The 21,335-nt window shown below is 45.0% G+C and overlaps 1 protein-coding gene across 1 annotated transcript in view; it reads left to right on the top strand.

Annotated features, from left to right (window-relative positions):
* LOC122936381 (probable cation-transporting ATPase 13A5) overlaps positions 1 to 21,335 on the top strand; it is a 652,597-nt gene that overhangs the window by 611,205 nt on the left and 20,057 nt on the right. Inside the window, exons 28-29 of the mRNA XM_044292565.1 lie at positions 3,926 to 4,014; positions 5,183 to 5,263. Coding sequence (XP_044148500.1) covers positions 3,926 to 4,014; positions 5,183 to 5,263 — 170 coding nt within the window. The remainder of the gene's footprint in view (positions 1 to 3,925; positions 4,015 to 5,182; positions 5,264 to 21,335) is intronic.

Here is a 21,335-nt window from a genome sequence, read left to right as displayed (position 1 = left end):
ATAAGAACCATTTGGCCCATCTAGTCTGCCCAATATATCTGAATCCTATGAATAGTCCCTGGCCCTATCTTATATGAAGGATAGCCTTATGCCTATCCCATGCATGCTTAAACTCCTTCACTGTATTTGCAGCTACCACTTCTGCAGGAAGGCTATTCCATGCATCCACTACTCTCTCAGTAAAGTAATACTTCCTTATATTACTTTTAAACCTTTGCCCCTCTAATTTAAAACTGTGTCCTCTTATGGTAGTTTTTCTTCTTTTAAATATGCTCTCCTCCTTTACCGAGTTTATTCCCTTTATGTATTTAAAAGTTTCTATCATATCCCTTCTGTCTCTTCTTTCTTCCAAACTATACATATTAAGGTCTTTTAACCTTTCCTGGTAAGTTTTATCCTGCATGTACTAGTTTAGTAGCTCTTCTCTGAACTCTCTCTAGAGTATCTATATCCTTCTGGAGATATGGCCTCCAGTACTGCGCACAATACTCCAAGTGAGGTCTCACCAGTGTTCTGTACAGCGGCATAAGCACTTCACTCTTTCTACTGCTTATACCTCTCCCTATACATCCAAGCATTCTGCTAGCATTTCGTGCTGCTCTATTACATTGTCTTCCCACCTTTAAGGTTTGTTCTGTGTTGTCAACCACAGGTGAGGGCTCTGGGTTTGTTGCCTTACGTGTGGTTGCCGTTGGCAACATATAGTTTGGTGGTGTAGCAGCTGGAGCTGGTTGCTGGGCTGCTCACTGTGTATGCATGCGGTTGCCTATGGCAACGTGTGTTTATATGTGTGCACTTTCCTTGTCTGGTGTGCACGGGGTTTATTGTGTGTGTATTCCCCTTTAAGTTGCTGTCTTCCCTTCCTTGGTGTTGGAAGGGTTAACTTCCTTCCTTGTGTGTCTGAACACTAGGTGTGTCTGTGTGGGTGTGGTTACTTGGGCCTATATAGTCTCTGCTGTGAGCAGTAGTCAGAGGGGTACTTCAGTCATGCTTGCTGGAGTCATCCTTCTACTAATTTACCATCTGCCAGTGTGAGCCACCCTTGTGGTCATAAGTTTATGTTATATGTGATGTTCAGTTGATGTTTTCCTTTTGTCATTTGGTGCAGCTATGGATCTGGGTTCCTGTGTGTTTGCTGTGTTCATTTAGTATTGTGTGGACATCAGCTTGTCAGCACAGGGATCCAGTCAGCAAGGCTGTGGCAGGTAGGTGAAACTAGTGCAGTTCACCTGCCATATCCATAGGTCTGTTTGTGTTCCCCTTTTCCTTGCACCTTGGCCAGTGAGATTCCTGTTCCTCCGTGTCCAGGAGGAACAGGTCGTCTTACCCTGCTCCTAGTAAGGGCCACCCTGAGGGCTAGTAGGGACTTGAAGGTTCCGGAGTATGAGCCCTCCCACCATCAGGGTCGGCTCATACAGTTAGGAGTCAGGGCCAGATAAGGGACGTATTAGGAGGTGACCTGCTCCCTGATTCTGTGCTCCTGGCCAAGTGGCGAATACATCTTCTGACATCGCACGGCTGAGGGTTTTCCTTATCCTGGAAATACTGATTAGACAGCATGAATGTTGCATATGTAGGTCTGCCTTAGACTGCCCACAATAAAAGGTCACTCTGAAATGTGAAGTTTGATCACACAGCACAATGCCACAGATGTCGCAACGTTTGAGGGAGCTTGCAATTGGCATGCTGACTGCAGGAATATCTGCCAAAGCTGTTACCCGTGCAATGAATGTTCATTTCTCTACCATAAGCCATCTCCAAAAGCATTTCAGAGACCTCATGTAACCACACCAGCCCAGGACCTCCACATCCAGTATGTTCACCTCCATGATCGTATGAGACCAGCCACCCAGACAGCTACAGCAACAATCGGTTTGCATAACCAAAGAATTTCTGCACAGACTGTCAGAAACTATCTCAGTGAAGCTCATCTGCATGCTCGTCATCCTCATTGGGGTCTGGACCTAACTGCAGTTAGTCGTCGTAACCGACTTGAGTGGGCAAATGCTCACATTCAATGGCGTCTGGCACGTTTGAGAGGCTTTCTGTTCACGGATGAGTCCCGGTTTTCACTGTTCAGGGCAGATGGCAGACAGCGTGTGTGGTGTCATGTGGGTGAGTGGTTTGCTGACGTCAACGCTGTGGATCGAGTGGACCATGGTGGCTATGGGGTTATGGTATGGGCAGTCGTATGATATGGACAATGAACACAGGTGCATTTTATTGATGGCATTTTGAATGCACAGAGATACCGTGACGAGATCCTGAGGCCCATTGTTGTGCCATTCATCCACAACCATCATCTCATGTTGCAGCATGATAATGCAGGTGCAGCATCCAACTAGGTTATGTGGAAACTGCAAAAGCTTGTGTCTGTCATCTGTCATATCATGCTGTATTGTATTATTATGTGAAATCCCTTTTACCAGGCTGTCAGGTGCACTACATACATTCCACCACTAGATGGGGATAGCACCACAGTATATATAGGACAGTTCAGACCTAGTTAGTGGTTGTTGGGAGTTGGTGAGAGAAGCAAAAGGAGATGGAGTGAGGAGCTAAGGGGAAGGAAAGGTCCCCTCTCCTCTCAGCTCTGTCTTGGGCTCTAAGGCCGAGAGGAGCCCTTGTGATCTCAGTATAAAGCCAGGAAGATAGGCAGAGGAAAATCTATATTATACCATTCACTCTTCAGAAGTAGCAAGTGCATTTTGATCAAGTTTTTTGTTGGATAAAGACAAAGGAAGGACAAAGCCATTATTCTAGGCTCTAGGTGTCTTTGTAACCAGATGAAGGACTTATTAGCTTTTGGCAGCCTCACCATTAGTCTAAGGACAGATAAGATTTCTGTTGCATCACTTGTGTGTAGAAGACCAAGACTTGAACTACCTCAACTGAGACTGAAGCAAGGCAAAGAGGTGAATATCAACGAGTACATAACTAAATACCCTAGCCTGACACATTACTACAAGTACAGCCTGTTACTGGGATTAATCACATCCTACTTGCATGTATACCAGAAACTGTGTTATTACTGGATGTAAACTGTTATACCACTACCATTCAACACTTTGCACCATCAAGGTGCTGGCGTCATGACACTACCTAAGTCAGGGGCCCAGCCGCACAAGCACTCACAAACCCAATTGTCATCAAAGGCACCTCGATCACCACCTGGCCGGTGTCCCCTGTAACAGAGTGTGCCCCGAAGAATCCAGTGCTGTTCTCCCCTTCACTGCACTGCTGGCCCAGGGAGGCGTCTGCTAAACTGCGAGTAACCGATGAACTGTTTGCACACTCCGGCCCACCGCGCACCTCACGTGATCTACCCCTGCGGACTGGCACGTTGCACAAGGCCCCATATTGCAAGGTTCTGTACACAATTTCTGGAGACTGAAAACATCCCAGTTCTAGCATGGCCAGCATACTCACCGGACATATCACCCATTGAGCATGTTTGGGATGCTCTGGATCGGCGTATACTACAGCGTGTTCCAGTTCCTGCCAATATTCTGCAACTTCGTACAGCTATTGAAGAGGAGTGGACCAACATTCTACGGGCCACAATCAACAACCTGATCAACTCTATGTGACGGAGATGTGTTGCACTGCGTGAGGCAAATGGTGGCCACACCAGATACTGACTGGTTTTCTGCATCCCCCCTCATGCTGTCTAATCAGCACCAGTGAGGTGGGATGGATTATCTTGGTAAAGAAGTGCTCAGTTACACAGATTTAGACAGATTTGTGAACAATATTTGAGAGTAATGGGTCTTTTGTGTATGTAGAAAGTGTTTCAGATCTTTGAGTTCAGTTCATGCAAAATGGGAGCAAAACCGAAAGTGTTGCGTTTATATTTTTGTTCAGTGTATGTTTTGGCTGATAAGAGAAGTATTTAACAGTTGTTTTCTGGGTTTTGTTTCTGCAGATATATTTTGCATACTGGTTTTCGCCCAGCTGGTTGCCTATTTATTCATTTTGTTTGCTGACATTGAATCTGTTTACTATGCAATGGAGGTATGTATGAATCATAACTGAGCCAGTTGACTTGCTTTTGTAATGTTTTATTCATGTACAGTGTCATATACAGGTGAAACTCGAAAAATTAGAATATCGTGAAAAAGTTTATTTATTTCAGTAATGCAACTTAAAAGGTGAAACTAATATATGAGATAGACTGATTACATGCAAAGCGAGATATTTCAAGCCTTTATTTGTTATAAATTGGATGATTATGGCTTACAGTTTATGAAACCCCAAAGTCACAATTTTGAGGTACACTTTGCTAAGGGGATATGAATTAATTAGCTGACTAGAGTGTGACACTTTGAGCCCAGAATATTGAACCTTTTCACAAAATTCTAATGTTAAGCTGCATTAAAGGGTTTATGTCATCGGAAAAATTGTTATGTAGCTGACTGACATTAGCTATGTGCTAATTTCAGCAGTACATAACAGTATGTTTGTTAACTCCCTGTCTGCCGCCGTTCTATTAAATAACAGACTTTTATAATATACTAATGAGCCTCTAGGTGCTATGAGGGCATTGCTGCAGCACCTAGAGGCTCGGTCTACTTACCTTTTGGAACGCACAGGTCCACTTGATAGACGTCCTTCTTCTCCACATCTTCCTCATAATCCTAAGCCTGCGCCATCCCGTTTAGTATTCGACGCAGGCGCAGTAGTATTCGGCACAGGTGCAGTGACTTAAGGACACTCGGCTGCTGCCAGTTTCCTCGCTGCACCTGCGCCAATTACTTCACAGGCCTGCCTACAGGCCTGTCTTCCTATTAAGCCCTGCCACAGTAAAGGCTTAATATATAGATCACCTTTGTAGTTCTCTGAACCTTCACAAGGCCCAAAACTGCCATGACAACTGATTGGCACCCCACAATTTCTCAGTGGAAAGGGGAGTCTTTGGAGGTCAGAGGGAACCCCCTCCCTTTGACTAAACATTTAGATGCTGCAGTCTCTGTTGACCATGGTAACTGGGGAGTTAATATAACTGAGATTCTAGTTCTCTCTAATTTTGGTCCACTGATATTCTGTAAATTTGTGGCAAACGTCTCCAGTGGGTTAAATAAATATAATTTATGTTCAGTTACTAAGCACTATGAAGGATAAGGGATATTAAGTGATGTGCAATATTGTTTACTAGATCACTGCATTTTATCTCCTCTACTAGCTTGTCTGCACACCCTACTACTGGAGACTGGAAATATTAGGAATGCTTATCATTCTATTTGCTGCTTCTTACAGCGTAGAGGTAAGTCCTTTTTTTTTCTTCATTGTAAGCTCTTGCATAAAAACCTAATTCATTTATTTTTTTAAGCTGTATTTCCCACACTATACTATAAGTCACCCTTTTTAGCAAGTACTTTGCCTAATCAGTGGGAGAAGAGTGGATCTGCACACCTCTCTCTCCCAGCCTGACACCGATCTGTGTAAGATCAGTTCAGGCAGGAGAGAAGGCTGAAAAGGCAGAGGACTTACAGCATTTCTATTACTAAAGCTGTACCCTATGTCTATGGTATGTGTATATGTGTTAAAGACCTGTGTGTGTGAGTGCATGTAGCATAGATGTCTTTGTGTGAATGTAGTCCAGCTGTGTTTCTTGCAGAGTTGCATTTAGCAGTGCTGTGTTTGTTTTTTGCATGTAGCAGAGCTCTTCAGTAAATATACCATATTTTTACCCCATAAGACGCACCTAGGTTTTAGAGGAGGACAATAAAAAAATATAAATAAAAATAGACCTCAGATCAGAGCAGCAATCAGACCCTCAATGTTAATCAGACCTCAGCTCACAGCCCCAATCAGACCCCCAATGTTAATCAGACCTTAGCTCACAGCCAGAATCAGACCCCCAATGTTAATAAGACTCTCAATCAGACCTCAGATCAGACCCCCAATGTTAATAAGACCCCAATAAGACCTCAGATCAGACCCACAATCAGATCCAAAATCAGAGCTCAGCTCAGACTCCAATGTGAATGACTCCCCAATCAGACCTCAGATAAGATCCCCGATATAAATTAGAGACCCCCATTTCTCAGATCAGCCCCCATGTCTCAGATCAGCCCTTCACATGCCTCCGATCGGCCCTCGCCATGCTTCAGATCATTCCCCATGCTTCAGATCAGACCCCGTGCCTTAGATCAGTCCCCATGCTTCAGATCAGCCCTCATGCCACAAAGCTAATAAAATGAAAAAATCAACTTCTTAATCCACAGGCTCCCAGAATACGAGCTCTCTCCCTTCTTCCTGCAGTCGGCTGTGTTGTGACCCGAACTGATCATCTTGTAATTCTCTTGATAATCACAGAAGTCTCTGGCACAGCCAATCTTTTACAGTTGCCAAGGTTTTCTCGACTTTCAGCTTTTTGAGCAACAGGGACAGCCCCTTGCTGCTGTTTGATGAATACATTGATTTGTATGAACCAATTTGCTCATCTCTAAACAAATCAGCTCTTAGGAAGCTCTGCCTCTAATGCCACCATAGGTAAGATGGCTATCCTATAAGTTAATGTTCAACCTTTTAAACAGGCCTTTAAACATGACTTGGGCAATAACTAAGCCAGCACACTCATCTGTTTCAGTGCAGAGCACAGAGTGCAGGCTTGACAGGCCTAGGTCAGTAGTCAAGGGATACTATATCTCCTTATGGAGAGCGCATAATCTACAAGAGGAGTCTTATGGGTCAGGCAACGATCCTGTGAAATTTTGGGAAGAGGGTATGCAAATCAGCTCTTAGCAAGCCCTGCTTCTAATGCCACCAGATAAAGAGATACATTATCTCCCGAATCCTGATCTAGGCTTCTCACCCAGTTAAGCCGAAACAGCTTTCTGCAGATGGGGTGCTAGCTTAGTTATTATCCAAGTCATGTCTTAAGGTCTGTTTAACAGATTGAACATTGACTTACAGCGGTTTTTTCACTTCAGCAAATTGCATTTATCATGTAGAGAAAGTTAATACAAGCCACTTTCTAATGTATTGTTGTTATCCATATTGCTTCCTTTGCTGGCTGGATTAATTTTTATATCACATCAAACACTGCTTGTTTCCATGGTTACGATCACCCTGCAATCCAGCAGCGTGTCTGTGCTTGCACACTATAGAAAAAACTCACTAGCCTATGTGATCTCCCATGGTCCCGGTCACCAGAGAGGCTGGCATTTTTCCTATAGTGTGCAAGAACCTCTGATGGATTGCAGGGTGGTCATAACCAAACGAGCAGTGTATAATGTGATAGAAAAATGAATCCAGACAGCAAAGGAAGCAGTATGGCTAATAGCAATACATTAGTAAGTGGCTTGTATTAATTCTCTACATGATAAATGCCACTTGCTGAAGTGACAGAACCCCTTTAAGGAGCCCAATGTTTGAGAATATGAACATCACCAACCAAAGACCACTCTCAATAAAAGACCCTCTCATCCACTATGATCCATACCTATAGCCATCCTTAGTTTACTTAACAAAGGGGTAGCATCTTGTGAAGCTGATGGACAGCGCTAGAGCAGTGAATAGAGGTTAAAGGGGCTCTCCAGGATTTTCATAAATATAGGATGGGTCATAAATATGACATTAGTGAAAGTCTGACTCCCAGCACCCCCACCAATCAGCTCTTTGAAGAAGACTCTGCACTCACTAGAGTGCTGGTGAGCTCTGTGACCTCCTCGAAGCTTACCAAGAACAGTGCCGTACAGTTGATAGTGGCTGTGCTTGGTACTTCAGCTCAACCCCATTGACTAGAAAGGGACTGAACTGTGCATAGGCCATGTGACCAAATAATATGATGTCACATGGCCTATGAAAAGGCCTAAGCAATCATGGAGTGCTTCATAAAGCTGATCAACAGGAGTACCAGAAGTTTGACCTCTGACTAAGGTTGAATGGACCGCTGGATGTCCGGGTTCGAGGGGTTCGGTCAAACTTTGTTTCAAAGTTCGAGTCGGGTTCCGAATTTGACCTGAACTTGACCCCGAACAACAAACCCCATTGAAGTCAATGGGGACCTTAACTTTGGGGCACTAAAATGGGTCTAACAATATCATATAAAGGGTTAGAGAGCTGCAAAAGACTTCAAAGTGGGCATAAAAGCAGTACAATTGCCCTGCAAACAAATGTACATAGGGAAATGGTTTAAAATAACATAAAATACACAAAAAAATAAAAATAACAATCTTTAACCAGAAGTTGGAGGTCAAACTGGAGTAGGAAGTTGAGAAGGCTGTGGATGTGGCGGTGTAGGTGTCTGTCAATTCTGTGTATGACCTTTAGCCATTTCTGGGGGTTTGGCCAGTATATTTTTCTACTCTGCCAACATAAGACATAATAATCTTAAGCCGGGAGGTCCGAGTGGAGGAGGAGGTGGTCATGGAGGTGGAAAAGGCGGAGAAGGAAGCCAACACTGTTTGTTTTTTTCCATGTGTCCGTCAAATCTGTATCAGGGCTACGGTGTGACAGTTTGGTGCTTGTATGTCCGAGGTTAAAACTTGGTAATTTTTTTTGTCTCACACGTCACCTATCTGGGGACTATATACAGTCCTGATCAAAAGTTTAAGACCACTTGAAAAATGGCAAAAAATCATATTTAGCATGGCTGTATCTTAACAAGGTTCCAAGTAGCGCTTCAACATGCAATAAGAAGAAATGGGAGTGAGACAAAACATGTTTTGAGCATTCAATTTAATGAAAACAACGAATAAACTGAAACAGTTTTTCAGCTGATCAAAAGTTTAGGACCACATGGCTTTAAAAGGCCAAATCTGTGCAAAGATGTGGATTCATTGTCATTTTCTGTCAGGTAGTCACACATTGTGATGGCAAAGGCAAAAAAATTCTCCCTTTTTGAACGTGGTCGGGTTGTTGAACTGCTTAAGCAGGGTCTCTCACAGCGTGCCATCGCTGCTGAGGTGGGACGCAGTAAGACAGTCATTTGAAATTTCTTAAATTCTTAAATGATCCTGAGGGTTATGGAACAAAAAAGTCAAGTGGAAGACCCCAAAAAATTTCATCAGCACTGAGCTGGAGGATCCAATTGGCTGTCCGTCAAGACACTGGACGATCCTCGACCCAAATTAAGGCCCTTACTGGTGCTGACTGCAGCCCCATAACCATCAGACGGCATCTGAGACTGAAGGGCTTCAAAAACAAAAAAGTCTTCAAAGACCTCATCTCCTTGAAAGACACAGAACTGCTCGTTTGGACTTTGCAAGAGAGCACCAAACATGGGACATTCAAAGGTGGAAGAAAGTTTTATTCTCTGATGACAATTGTTTTTACCTTGATGGTCCACAGTGGAGGGGGCGCCATAATGGTCTGGGGTGCTTTTTCCCACAGTGGAACAATGAAGCTTCAGGAAGTGCAGGGGCGTCAAACGGCCGCTGGCTATGTCCAGATGTTGCAGAGAGCATTCCTCATGACTGGGTGCACTCGTCTGTGTGGTAACGACTGGGTTTTTCAACAAGACAACGCTACAGTACACAATGCCCGCAGGACAAGGAACTTCTTCCAGGAGAATAACATCACTCTTTTGGCCCATCCTGCGTGTTCCCCTGATCTAAATCCAATTGAGAACCTTTGGGGATGTTTAATTATGGTTGCAGAAAAAGATTCGGAGTGGCACTGCAAATTTAAACAACCCCTTGTACATTCAACAACAAAATCGTCAACCGGGGTACTAGGCAGGTGTGCTAATGCTGTGTGTGATGTCGGCAGTGCTCTGCCCCACATGTAACCAGGCAGTTACAGCTCCAATAATATTGCACAATTGATAGATACAAGGACAGCACTCACCGGTAATGTGCTGAAAAAGTTTATTTTATTGTTACATTTCTGGTAGAGAGCGGGCATCATGCAACAAATGCTCCAGAGTATAGGCGACGGCCGTTTAGCACCTCAGTGCTTCGTCTGGGCCAGACGGCCACATTTCCTAGTTGATGCCTGCTTCATTTTTTAACAGTTACCCGTCCTGTTCCTACACTAGTTAGAGCAGAATGGCTGTGCACCATGTAATCCAGCATTTATGTATGCATGCATGGTCATATGGTGCGCCGGCCAATCACAGCCATGCCAATACTAGGCATGACTGTGATGGCTTGCAAGTGCCCACAGCTTAAACAGCTTCATCTAAAGTATGAACCACAAACCCGGCCACAGACTGTGGTGCCAAAATCTGTGTTCGGGTTCGGTACACGGACTCCCAAATGTCCAGAACATGGCGGTCCGGGTTCGCTCATCACTACCCCTTACAATCTGATATTAATGACCTATCCTGAGGATAGGTCATTAATATAAAAATCCTGGAAAACCATTTTAACCCCTTAATTACATGTACAACGCAACCGGACGTAACTTAATGCCCAGCACTGGCCTGGATCTCACAGGAAGCAGGCTGTAACTGTATTACACTCAGTAATGCACTTACAGCCAATGCATCACAATACAGAAGTATTGTAATGCATTGTAAAGGGGATCAGACCACCAAAAGTTAAAGTCCCCGAGTGTGACAAAAAAGAAAGAAAAAAAAGTTTTAAAAAAGAAAGTTAAAAAAATGTAGTTTCAAGTAATTTTTTTAAATAATTTGTCCTTTTCCCAAAATAAAGTAAAACAAATTGCAAAAAAATAGGGGAAAAAAGAAAAATAGACATATTAGGTATCACCACATCCATTTTGACCGACTCTATAAAAATATCACATGACCTAACCCCTCAGATGAACACAATAAAAATTTTTAAAATAAAAGCTGTTAAAAAACATTTTTTGTCACCTTACATCTATGCCTCTCAGACTATGGAGACACTAAAACATGATTATTATTTTTTGTTTCAAAAATGATATCATTGTGTAAAACCTACATAAATAAAAAAAGTATACATATTAGGTATTGCCACATTCATAACGATCTGCTCTATAAAAAATATCACATGACCTAACACCTAAAAAAAAAAAAAAGTGTCAAAAAAGCATTTTTGGTCACCTTACATCACAAAAAGTGTAATACCAAGCGACTAGGGATGAGCGAACTCGAACTGTATAGTTCGGGTTCGTACCGAATTTTGGGGTGTCCGTGACACGGACCCGAACCCGGACATTTTCGTAAAAGTCCGGGTTCGGGTTCGGTGTTCGTCGCTTTCTTGGCGCTTTTGTGACGCTTTCTTGGCGCTTTTTGAAAGGCTGCAAAGCAGCCAATCAACAAGCGTCATACTACTTGCCCCAAGAGGCCATCACAGCCATGCCTACTATTGGCATGGCTGTGATTGGCCAGAGCACCATGTGACCCAGCCTCTATTTAAGCTGGAGTCACATAGCGCCGCCCGTCACTCTGCTCTGATTAGCGTAGGGAGAGGTTGCGGCTGCGACAGTAGGGCGAGATTAGGCAGATTAACTCCTCCAAAGGACTTGATTAACTGATCGATCTGCAGCTGTGGATCATTGAGCTGCTGATCCTCAATTGCTCACTGTTTTTAGGCTGCACAGACCGTTTGTCAGTCTCATTTTTCTGGGGTGATCGGCGGCCATTTTGTGTCTTGTGGTGCGCCAGCACAAGCTGCGACCAAGTGCATTTAACCCTCAATGGTGTGGTTGTTTTTTGGCTAAAGCCTACAACAGGGTGAAGCTGTCACACCAAGTGCATTTAACCAGCAATAGTCTGTTCATTTTTTGGCCATATACAAAATCAGGGGCAAGCTGCGCCTGTCACCAAGTGCATTTAACCCTCAATGGTGTGGTTGTTTTTTGGCTAAAGCCTACATCAGGGTGAAGCTGTGACACCAAGTGCATTTAACCAGCAATAGTCTGTTCATTTTTTGGCCATATACAAAATCAGGGGCAAGCTGCGCCTGTCACCAAGTGCATTTAACCCTCAATGGTGTGGTTGTTTTTTGGCTAAAGCCTACATCAGGGTGAAGCTGTCACACCAAGTGCATTTAACCAGCAATAGTCTGTTCATTTTTTGGCCATATACAAAATCAGGGGCAAGCTGCGCCTGTCACCAAGTGCATTTAACCCTCAATGGTGTGGTTGTTTTTTGGCTAAAGCCTACATCAGGGTGAAGCTGTCACACCAAGTGCATTTAACCAGCAATAGTCTGTTTATTTTTTGGCCATATCCCAGTCTAATTCTGTCACTAAATCCATACCGGTCACCCAGCGCCTAAATACTAGGCCTCAAATTTATATCCAGCTAAATCTGTCCCTAGTGCTGTAGCTGGGCGAGTTATTTAGTGTCCGTTCAAGCACATTTCTTGTTCTGGGTTGAAATACAATTCCCAATTTAGCAATTTCATAATTTAGTGGTTCCTGCTATATCAGAGCTATTTGAAATCTATCCCAAAAAGGGTATATAATATTGAAGGTGCACATTGGGTCATTCAGAATAACTTCACACACACCCGCTACTGTGTATTTCCAAGTCTAATTCTGTCACTAAACCCATACCTGTCACCCAGCGCCTAAATACTAGGCCTCAAATTTAAATCCCTCTAAATCTCTCGTTACCGCTGTACTGTTGTTGCTGGGCAAGATATTTAGTGTCCGTCAAAGCACATTTTTTGTTCTGGGTTGAAGTACAATTCCCAATTTAGCAATTTCATAATTTAGTGGTTTCTGCTATATCAGAGCTATTTGAAATCTATCCCTAAAAGGGTATATAATATTGAAGGTGCACATTGGGTCATTCAGAATAACTTCACACACACGCTTCTGTGCATTTCCAAGTCTAATTCTGTCACTAAATCCATACCGGTGACCCAGCGCCTAAATACTAGGCCTCAAATTTAAATCCCTCTAAATCTCTCGTTACCCACCGCTGTACTGTTGTTGCTGGGCAAGATATTTAGTGTCCGTCAAAGCACATTTTTTGTTCTGGGTTGAAGTACAATTCCCAATTTAGCAATTTCATAATTTAGTGGTTTCTGCTATATCAGAGCTATTTGAAATCTATCCCTAAAAGGGTATATAATATTGAAGGTGCACATAGGGTCATTCAGAATAACTTCACACACACCCGCTACTGTGTATTTCCAAGTCTAATTCTGTCACTAAACCCATACCTGTCACCCAGCGCCTAAATACTAGGCCTCAAATTTAAATCCCTCTAAATCTCTCGTTACCCGCTGTACTGTTGTTGCTGGGCAAGATATTTAGTGTCCGTCAAAGCACATTTTTTGTTCTGGGTTGAAGTACAATTCCCAATTTAGCAATTTCATAATTTAGTGGTTTCTGCTATATCAGAGCTATTTGAAATCTATCCCTAAAAGGGTATATAATATTGAAGGTGCACATTGGGTCATTCAGAATAACTTCACACACACGCTTCTGTGCATTTCCAAGTCTAATTCTGTCACTAAATCCATACCGGTGACCCAGCGCCTAAATACTAGGCCTCAAATTTAAATCCCTCTAAATCTCTCGTTACCCACCGCTGTACTGTTGTTGCTGGGCAAGATATTTAGTGTCCGTCAAAGCACATTTTTTGTTCTGGGTTGAAGTACAATTCCCAATTTAGCAATTTCATAATTTAGTGGTTTCTGCTATATCAGAGCTATTTGAAATCTATCCCTAAAAGGGTATATAATATTGAAGGTGCACATAGGGTCATTCAGAATAACTTCACACACACGCTTCTGTGCATTTCCAAGTCTAATTCTGTCACTAAATCCATACCGGTGACCCAGCGCCTAAATACTAGGCCTCAAATTTAAATCCCTCTAAATCTCTCGTTACCCACCGCTGTACTGTTGTTGCTGGGCAAGATATTTAGTGTCCGTCAAAGCACATTTTTTGTTCTGGGTTGAAGTACAATTCCCAATTTAGCAATTTCATAATTTAGTGGTTTCTGCTATATCAGAGCTATTTGAAATCTATCCCTAAAAGGGTATATAATATTGAAGGTGCACATAGGGTCATTCAGAATAACTTCACACACACGCTTCTGTGCATTTCCAAGTCTAATTCTGTCACTAAATCCATACCGGTGACCCAGCGCCTAAATACTAGGCCTCAAATTTAAATCCCTCTAAATCTCTCGTTACCCACCGCTGTACTGTTGTTGCTGGGCAAGATATTTAGTGTCCGTCAAAGCACATTTTTTGTTCTGGGTTGAAGTACAATTCCCAATTTAGCAATTTCATAATTTAGTGGTTTCTGCTATATCAGAGCTATTTGAAATCTATCCCTAAAAGGGTATATAATATTGAAGGTGCACATAGGGTCATTCAGAATAACTTCACACACACGCTTCTGTGCATTTCCAAGTCTAATTCTGTCACTAAATCCATACCGGTGACCCAGCGCCTAAATACTAGGCCTCAAATTTAAATCCCTCTAAATCTCTCGTTACCCACCGCTGTACTGTTGTTGCTGGGCAAGATATTTAGTGTCCGTCAAAGCACATTTTTTGTTCTGGGTTGAAGTACAATTCCCAATTTAGCAATTTCATAATTTAGTGGTTTCTGCTATATCAGAGCTATTTGAAATCTATCCCTAAAAGGGTATATAATATTGAAGGTGCACATAGGGTCATTCAGAATAACTTCACACACACGCTTCTGTGCATTTCCAAGTCTAATTCTGTCACTAAATCCATACCGGTGACCCAGCGCCTAAATACTAGGCCTCAAATTTAAATCCCTCTAAATCTCTCGTTACCCACCGCTGTACTGTTGTTGCTGGGCAAGATATTTAGTGTCCGTCAAAGCACATTTTTTGTTCTGGGTTGAAGTACAATTCCCAATTTAGCAATTTCATAATTTAGTGGTTTCTGCTATATCAGAGCTATTTGAAATCTATCCCTAAAAGGGTATATAATATTGAAGGTGCACATAGGGTCATTCAGAATAACTTCACACACACGCTTCTGTGCATTTCCAAGTCTAATTCTGTCACTAAATCCATACCGGTGACCCAGCGCCTAAATACTAGGCCTCAAATTTAAATCCCTCTAAATCTCTCGTTACCCACCGCTGTACTGTTGTTGCTGGGCAAGATATTTAGTGTCCGTCAAAGCACATTTTTTGTTCTGGGTTGAAGTACAATTCCCAATTTAGCAATTTCATAATTTAGTGGTTTCTGCTATATCAGAGCTATTTGAAATCTATCCCTAAAAGGGTATATAATATTGAAGGTGCACATAGGGTCATTCAGAATAACTTCACACACACGCTTCTGTGCATTTCCAAGTCTAATTCTGTCACTAAATCCATACCGGTGACCCAGCGCCTAAATACTAGGCCTCAAATTTAAATCCCTCTAAATCTCTCGTTACCCACCGCTGTACTGTTGTTGCTGGGCAAGATATTTAGTGTCCGTCAAAGCACATTTTTTGTTCTGGGTTGAAGTACAATTCCCAATTTAGCAATTTCATAATTTAGTGGTTTCTGCTATATCAGAGCTATTTGAAATCTATCCCTAAAAGGGTATATAATATTGAAGGTGCACATAGGGTCATTCAGAATAACTTCACACACACGCTTCTGTGCATTTCCAAGTCTAATTCTGTCACTAAATCCATACCGGTGACCCAGCGCCTAAATACTAGGCCTCAAATTTAAATCCCTCTAAATCTCTCGTTACCCACCGCTGTACTGTTGTTGCTGGGCAAGATATTTAGTGTCCGTCAAAGCACATTTTTTGTTCTGGGTTGAAGTACAATTCCCAATTTAGCAATTTCATAATTTAGTGGTTTCTGCTATATCAGAGCTATTTGAAATCTATCCCTAAAAGGGTATATAATATTGAAGGTGCACATAGGGTCATTCAGAATAACTTCACACACACGCTTCTGTGCATTTCCAAGTCTAATTCTGTCACTAAATCCATACCGGTGACCCAGCGCCTAAATACTAGGCCTCAAATTTATATCCCGCTAAATCTCTCGTTACCCGCTGTACTGTTGTTGCTGGGCAAGATATTTAGTGTCCGTCAAAGCACATTTTTTGTTCTGGGTTGAAGTACAATTCCCAATTTAGCAATTTCATAATTTAGTGGTTCCTGCTATATCAGAGCTATTTGAAATCTATCCCAAAAAGGGTATATAATATTGAAGGTGCACATTGGGTCATTCAGAATAACTTCACACACACCCGCTACTGTGTATTTCCAAGTCTAATTCTGTCACTAAACCCATACCTGTCACCCAGCGCCTAAATACTAGGCCTCAAATTTAAATCCCTCTAAATCTCTCGTTACCGATGTCCTGTTGTAGCTGGGAAAGTTATTTAGTGCCCGTCAAAGCACATTTTTTGTTCTGGGTTGAAGTACAATTCCCAATTTAGCAATTTCATAATTTAGTGGTTCCTGCTATATCAGAGCTATTTGAAATCTATCCCAAAAAGGGTATATAATATTCAAGGTGCACATTGGGTCATTCAGAATAACTTCACACACACGCTTCTGTGCATTTCCAAGTCTAATTCTGTCACTAAATCCATACCGGTCACCCAGCGCCTAAATACTAGGCCTCAAATTTATATCCCGCTGAATTTGAATACAATACATTGGGCCAAATAATATATTTGTTGTTGTGGTGAACCATAACAATGAGAAAAACATCTAGTAAGGGACGCGGACGTGGACATGGTCGTGGTGGTGTTAGTGGACCCTCTGGTGCTGGGAGAGGACGTGGCCGTTCTGCCACATCCACACGTCCTAGTGTACCAACTACCTCAGGTCCCAGTAGCCGCCAGAATTTACAGCGATATATGGTGGGGCCCAATGCCGTTCTAAGGATGGTAAGGCCTGAGCAGGTACAGGCATTAGTCAATTGGGTGGCCGACAGTGGATCCAGCACGTTCACATTATCTCCCACCCAGTCTTCTGCAGAAAGCGCACAGATGGCGCCTGAAAACCAACCCCATCAGTCTGTCACATCACCCCCATGCATACCAGGGAAACTGTCTCAGCCTCAAGTTATGCAGCAGTCTCTTATGCTGTTTGAAGACTCCGCTGGCAGGGTTTCCCAAGGGCATCCACCTAGCCCTTCCCCAGCGGTGAAAGACATAGAATGCACTGACGCACAACCACTTATGTTTCCTGATGATGAGGACATGGGAATACCACCTCAGTATGTCTCTGATGATGACGAAACACAGGTGCCAACTGCTGCGTCTTTCTGCAGTGTGCAGACTGAACAGGAGGTCAGGGATCAAGACTGGGTGGAAGACTGATGCAGGGGACGATGAGGTCCTAGACCCCACATGGAATGAAGGTCGTGCCACTGACTTTCACAGTTCGGAGGAAGAGGCAGTGGTGAGACCGAGCCAACAGCGTAGCAAAAGAGGGAGCAGTGGGCAAAAGCAGAACACCCGCCGCCAAGAGACTCCGCCTGCTACTGACCGCCGCCATCTGGGACCGAGCACCCCAAAGGCAGCTTCAAGGAGTTCCCTGGCATGGCACTTCTTCAAACAATGTGCTGACGACAAGACCCGAGTGGTTTGCACGCTGTGCCATCAGAGCCTGAAGCGAGGCATTAACGTTCTGAACCTGAGCACAACCTGCATGACCAGGCACCTGCATGCAAAGCATGAACTGCAGTGGAGTAAACACCTTAAAACCAAGGAAGTCACTCAGGCTCCCCCTGCTACCTCTTCTGCTGCTGCCGCCTCGGCCTATTCTGCTGCTGCCGCCTCGGCCTCTTCCTCCGCCTCTGGAGGAACGTTGGCACCTGCCGCCCAGCAAACAGGGGATGTACCACCAACACCACCACCACCACCTCCGTCACCAAGCGTCTCAACCATGTCACACGCCAGCGTTCAGCTCTCCATCTCACAAACATTTGATAGAAAGCGTAAATTCCCACCTAGCCACCCTCGATCCCTGGCCCTGAATGCCAGCATTTCTAAACTACTGGCCTATGAAATGCTGTCATTTAGGCTGGTGGACACAGACAGCTTCAAACAGCTCATGTCGCTTGCTGTCCCACAGTATGTTGTTCCCAGCCGGCACTACTTCTCCAAGAGAGCCGTGCCTTCCCTGCACAACCAAGTATCCGATAAAATCAAGTGTGCACTGCGCAACGCCATCTGTAGCAAGGTCCACCTAACCACAGATACGTGGACCAGTAAGCACGGCCAGGGACGCTATATCTCCCTAACTGCACACTGGGTAAATGTAGTGGCAGCTGGGCCCCAGGCGGAGAGCTGTTTGGCGCACGTCCTGCCGCCGCCAAGGATCGCAGGGCAACATTCTTTGCCTCCTGTTGCCACCTCCTCCTTCTCGGCTTCCTCCTCCTCTTCTTCCACCTGCTCATCCAGTCAGCCACACACCTTCACCACCAACTTCAGCACAGCCCGGGGTAAACGTCAGCAGGCCATTCTGAAACTCATATGTTTGGGGGACAGGCCCCACACCGCACAGGAGTTGTGGCGGGGTATTGAACAACAGACCGACGAGTGGTTGCTGCCGGTGAGCCTCAAGCCCGGCCTGGTGGTGTGTGATAATGGGCGAAATCTCGTTGCAGCTCTGGGACTAGCCAATTTGACGCACATCCCTTGCTTGGCGCATGTGCTGAATTTGGTGGTGCAGAAGTTCATTCACAACTACCCCGACATGTCAGAGCTGCTGCATAAAGTGCGGGCCGTCTGTTCGCGCTTCCGGCGTTCACATCCTGCCGCTGCTCGCCTGTCTGCGCTACAGCGTAACTTCGGCCTTCCCGCTCACCGCCTCATATGCGACGTGCCCACCAGGTGGAACTCCACCTTGCACATGCTGGACAGACTGTGCGAGCAGCAGCAGGCCATAGTGGAGTTTCAGCTGCAGCACGCACGGGTCAGTCGCACTACAGAACAGCACCACTTCACCACCAATGACTGGGCCTCCATGCGAGACCTGTGTGCCCTGTTGCGCTGTTTCGAGTACTCCACCAACATGGCCAGTGGCGATGACACCGTTATCAGCGTTACAATACCACTTCTATGTCTCCTTGAGAAAACACTTAGGGCGATGATGGAACAGGAGGTGGCCCAGGAGGAGGAGGAGGAGGATGAGGAAGAGGGGTCATTTTTAGCACTTTCAGGCCAGTCTCTTCGAAGTGACTCAGAGGGAGGTTTTTTGCAACAGCAGAGGCCAGGTACAAATGTGGCCAGCCAGGGCCCACTACTGGAGGACGAGGAGGACGAGGATGAGGAGGAGGTGGAGGAGGATGAGGATGAAGCATGGTCACAGCGGGGTGGCACCCAACGCAGCTCGGGTCCATCACTGGTGCGTGGCTGGGGGGAAAGGCAGGACGATGACGATACGCCTCCCACAGAGGACAGCTTGTCCTTACCCCTGGGCAGCCTGGCACACATGAGCGACTACATGCTGCAGTGCCTGCGCAACGACAGCAGAGTTGCCCACATTTTAACCTGTGCGGACTACTGGGTTGCCACCCTGCTGGATCCACGCTACAAAGACAATGTGCCCACCTTACTTCCTGCACTGGAGCGTGATAGGAAGATGCGCGAGTACAAGCGCACGTTGGTAGACGCGCTACTGAGAGCATTCCCAAATGTCACAGGGGAACAAGTGGAAGCCCAAGGCCAAGGCAGAGGAGGAGCAAGAGGTCGCCAAGGCAGCTGTGTCACGGCCAGCTCCTCTGAGGGCAGGGTTAGCATGGCAGAGATGTGGAAAACTTTTGTCAACACGCCACAGCTAACTGCACCACCACCTGATACGCAACGTGTTAGCAGGAGGCAACATTTCACTAACATGGTGGAACAGTACGTGTGCACACCCCTCCACGTACTGACTGATGGTTCGGCCCCATTCAACTTCTGGGTCTCTAAATTGTCCACGTGGCCAGAGCTAGCCTTTTATGCCTTGGAGGTGCTGGCCTGCCCGGCAGCCAGCGTTTTGTCTGAACGTGTATTCAGCACGGCAGGGGGCGTCATTACAGACAAACGCAGCCGCCTGTCTACAGCCAATGTGGACAAGCTGACGTTCATAAAAATGAACCAGGCATGGATCCCACAGGACCTGTCCGTCCCTTGTCCAGATTAGACATTAACTACCTCCCCATAACCATATATTATTGGACTCCAGGGCACTTCCTCATTCAATCCTATTTTTATTTTCATTTTACCATTATATTGCGATGCTACCCAAAGTTGAATGAACCTCTCCTCTGCCTGTGTGCTAGGCCTAAATATATGCCAATGGACTGTTGCAGTGGTGGCTGACATGAAGCCTGATTCTCTGCTATGACATGCAGACTAATTCTCTGCTGACATGAAGCCAGATTGTCTGTTACGGGACCTCTCTCCTCTGCCTGGGTGCTGGGCCTAAATTTATGACAATGGACTGTTGCAGTGGTGGCTGACGTGAAGCCTGATTCTCTGCTATGACATGCAGACTGATTCTCTGCTGACATGAAGCCAGATCCTCTGTTACGGGACCTCTCTCCTCTGCCTGGGTGCTGGGCCTAAATTTATGACAATGGACTGTTGCAGTGGTGGCTGACGTGAAGCCTGATTCTCTGCTATGACATGCAGACTGATTCTCTGCTGACATGAAGCCAGATCCTCTTTTACGGGACCTCTCTCCTCTGCCTGGGTGCTGGGCCTAAATTTATGACAATGGACTGTTGCAGTGGTGGCTGACGTGAAGCCTGATTCTCTGCTATGACATGCAGACTGATTCTCTGCTGACATGAAGCCAGATCCTCTTTTACGGGACCTCTCTCCTCTGCCTGGGTGCTGGGCCTAAATTTATGACAATGGACTGTTGCAGTGGTGGCTGACGTGAAGCCTCATTCTCTGCTATGACATGCAGACTGATTCTCTGCTGACATGAAGCCAGATCCTCTGTTACGGGACCTCTCTCCTCTGCCTGGGTGCTGGGCCTGAATATATGCCAATGGACTGTTGCAGTGGTGGGTGACGTGAAGCCTCATTCTCTGCTATGACATGCAGACTAATTCTCTGCTGACATGAAGCCAGATTGTCTGTTACGGGACCTCTCTCCTCTGCCTGTGTGTGTGCTGGGCCTAAATATATGCCAATGGACTGTTGCAGTGGTGGCTGACGTGAAGCCTCATTCTCTGCTATGACATGCAGACTGATTCTCTGCTGACATGAAGCCAGATCCTCTGTTACGGGACCTCTCTCCTCTGCCTGGGTGCTGGGCCTAAATTTATGACAATGGACTGTTGCAGTGGTGGCTGACGTGAAGCCTGATTCTCTGCTATGACATGCAGACTGATTCTCTGCTGTCATGAAGCCAGATTGTCTGTTACGGGACCTTTCTCCTCTACCTGGGTTCTGGGCCTAAATTTATGAAAATTGACTCTTACAGTGGTGGGTGACGTGAAGCCTGATTCTCTGCTATGATATGAAGACTGATTCTCTGCTGACATGAAGC

The sequence above is a fragment of the Bufo gargarizans genome, chromosome 4, assembly GCF_014858855.1.
Source record: "Bufo gargarizans isolate SCDJY-AF-19 chromosome 4, ASM1485885v1, whole genome shotgun sequence".
In the NCBI taxonomy this organism is placed as follows: domain Eukaryota; kingdom Metazoa; phylum Chordata; class Amphibia; order Anura; family Bufonidae; genus Bufo; species Bufo gargarizans.
This window is presented reverse-complemented; position numbering and strand designations above follow the sequence as displayed.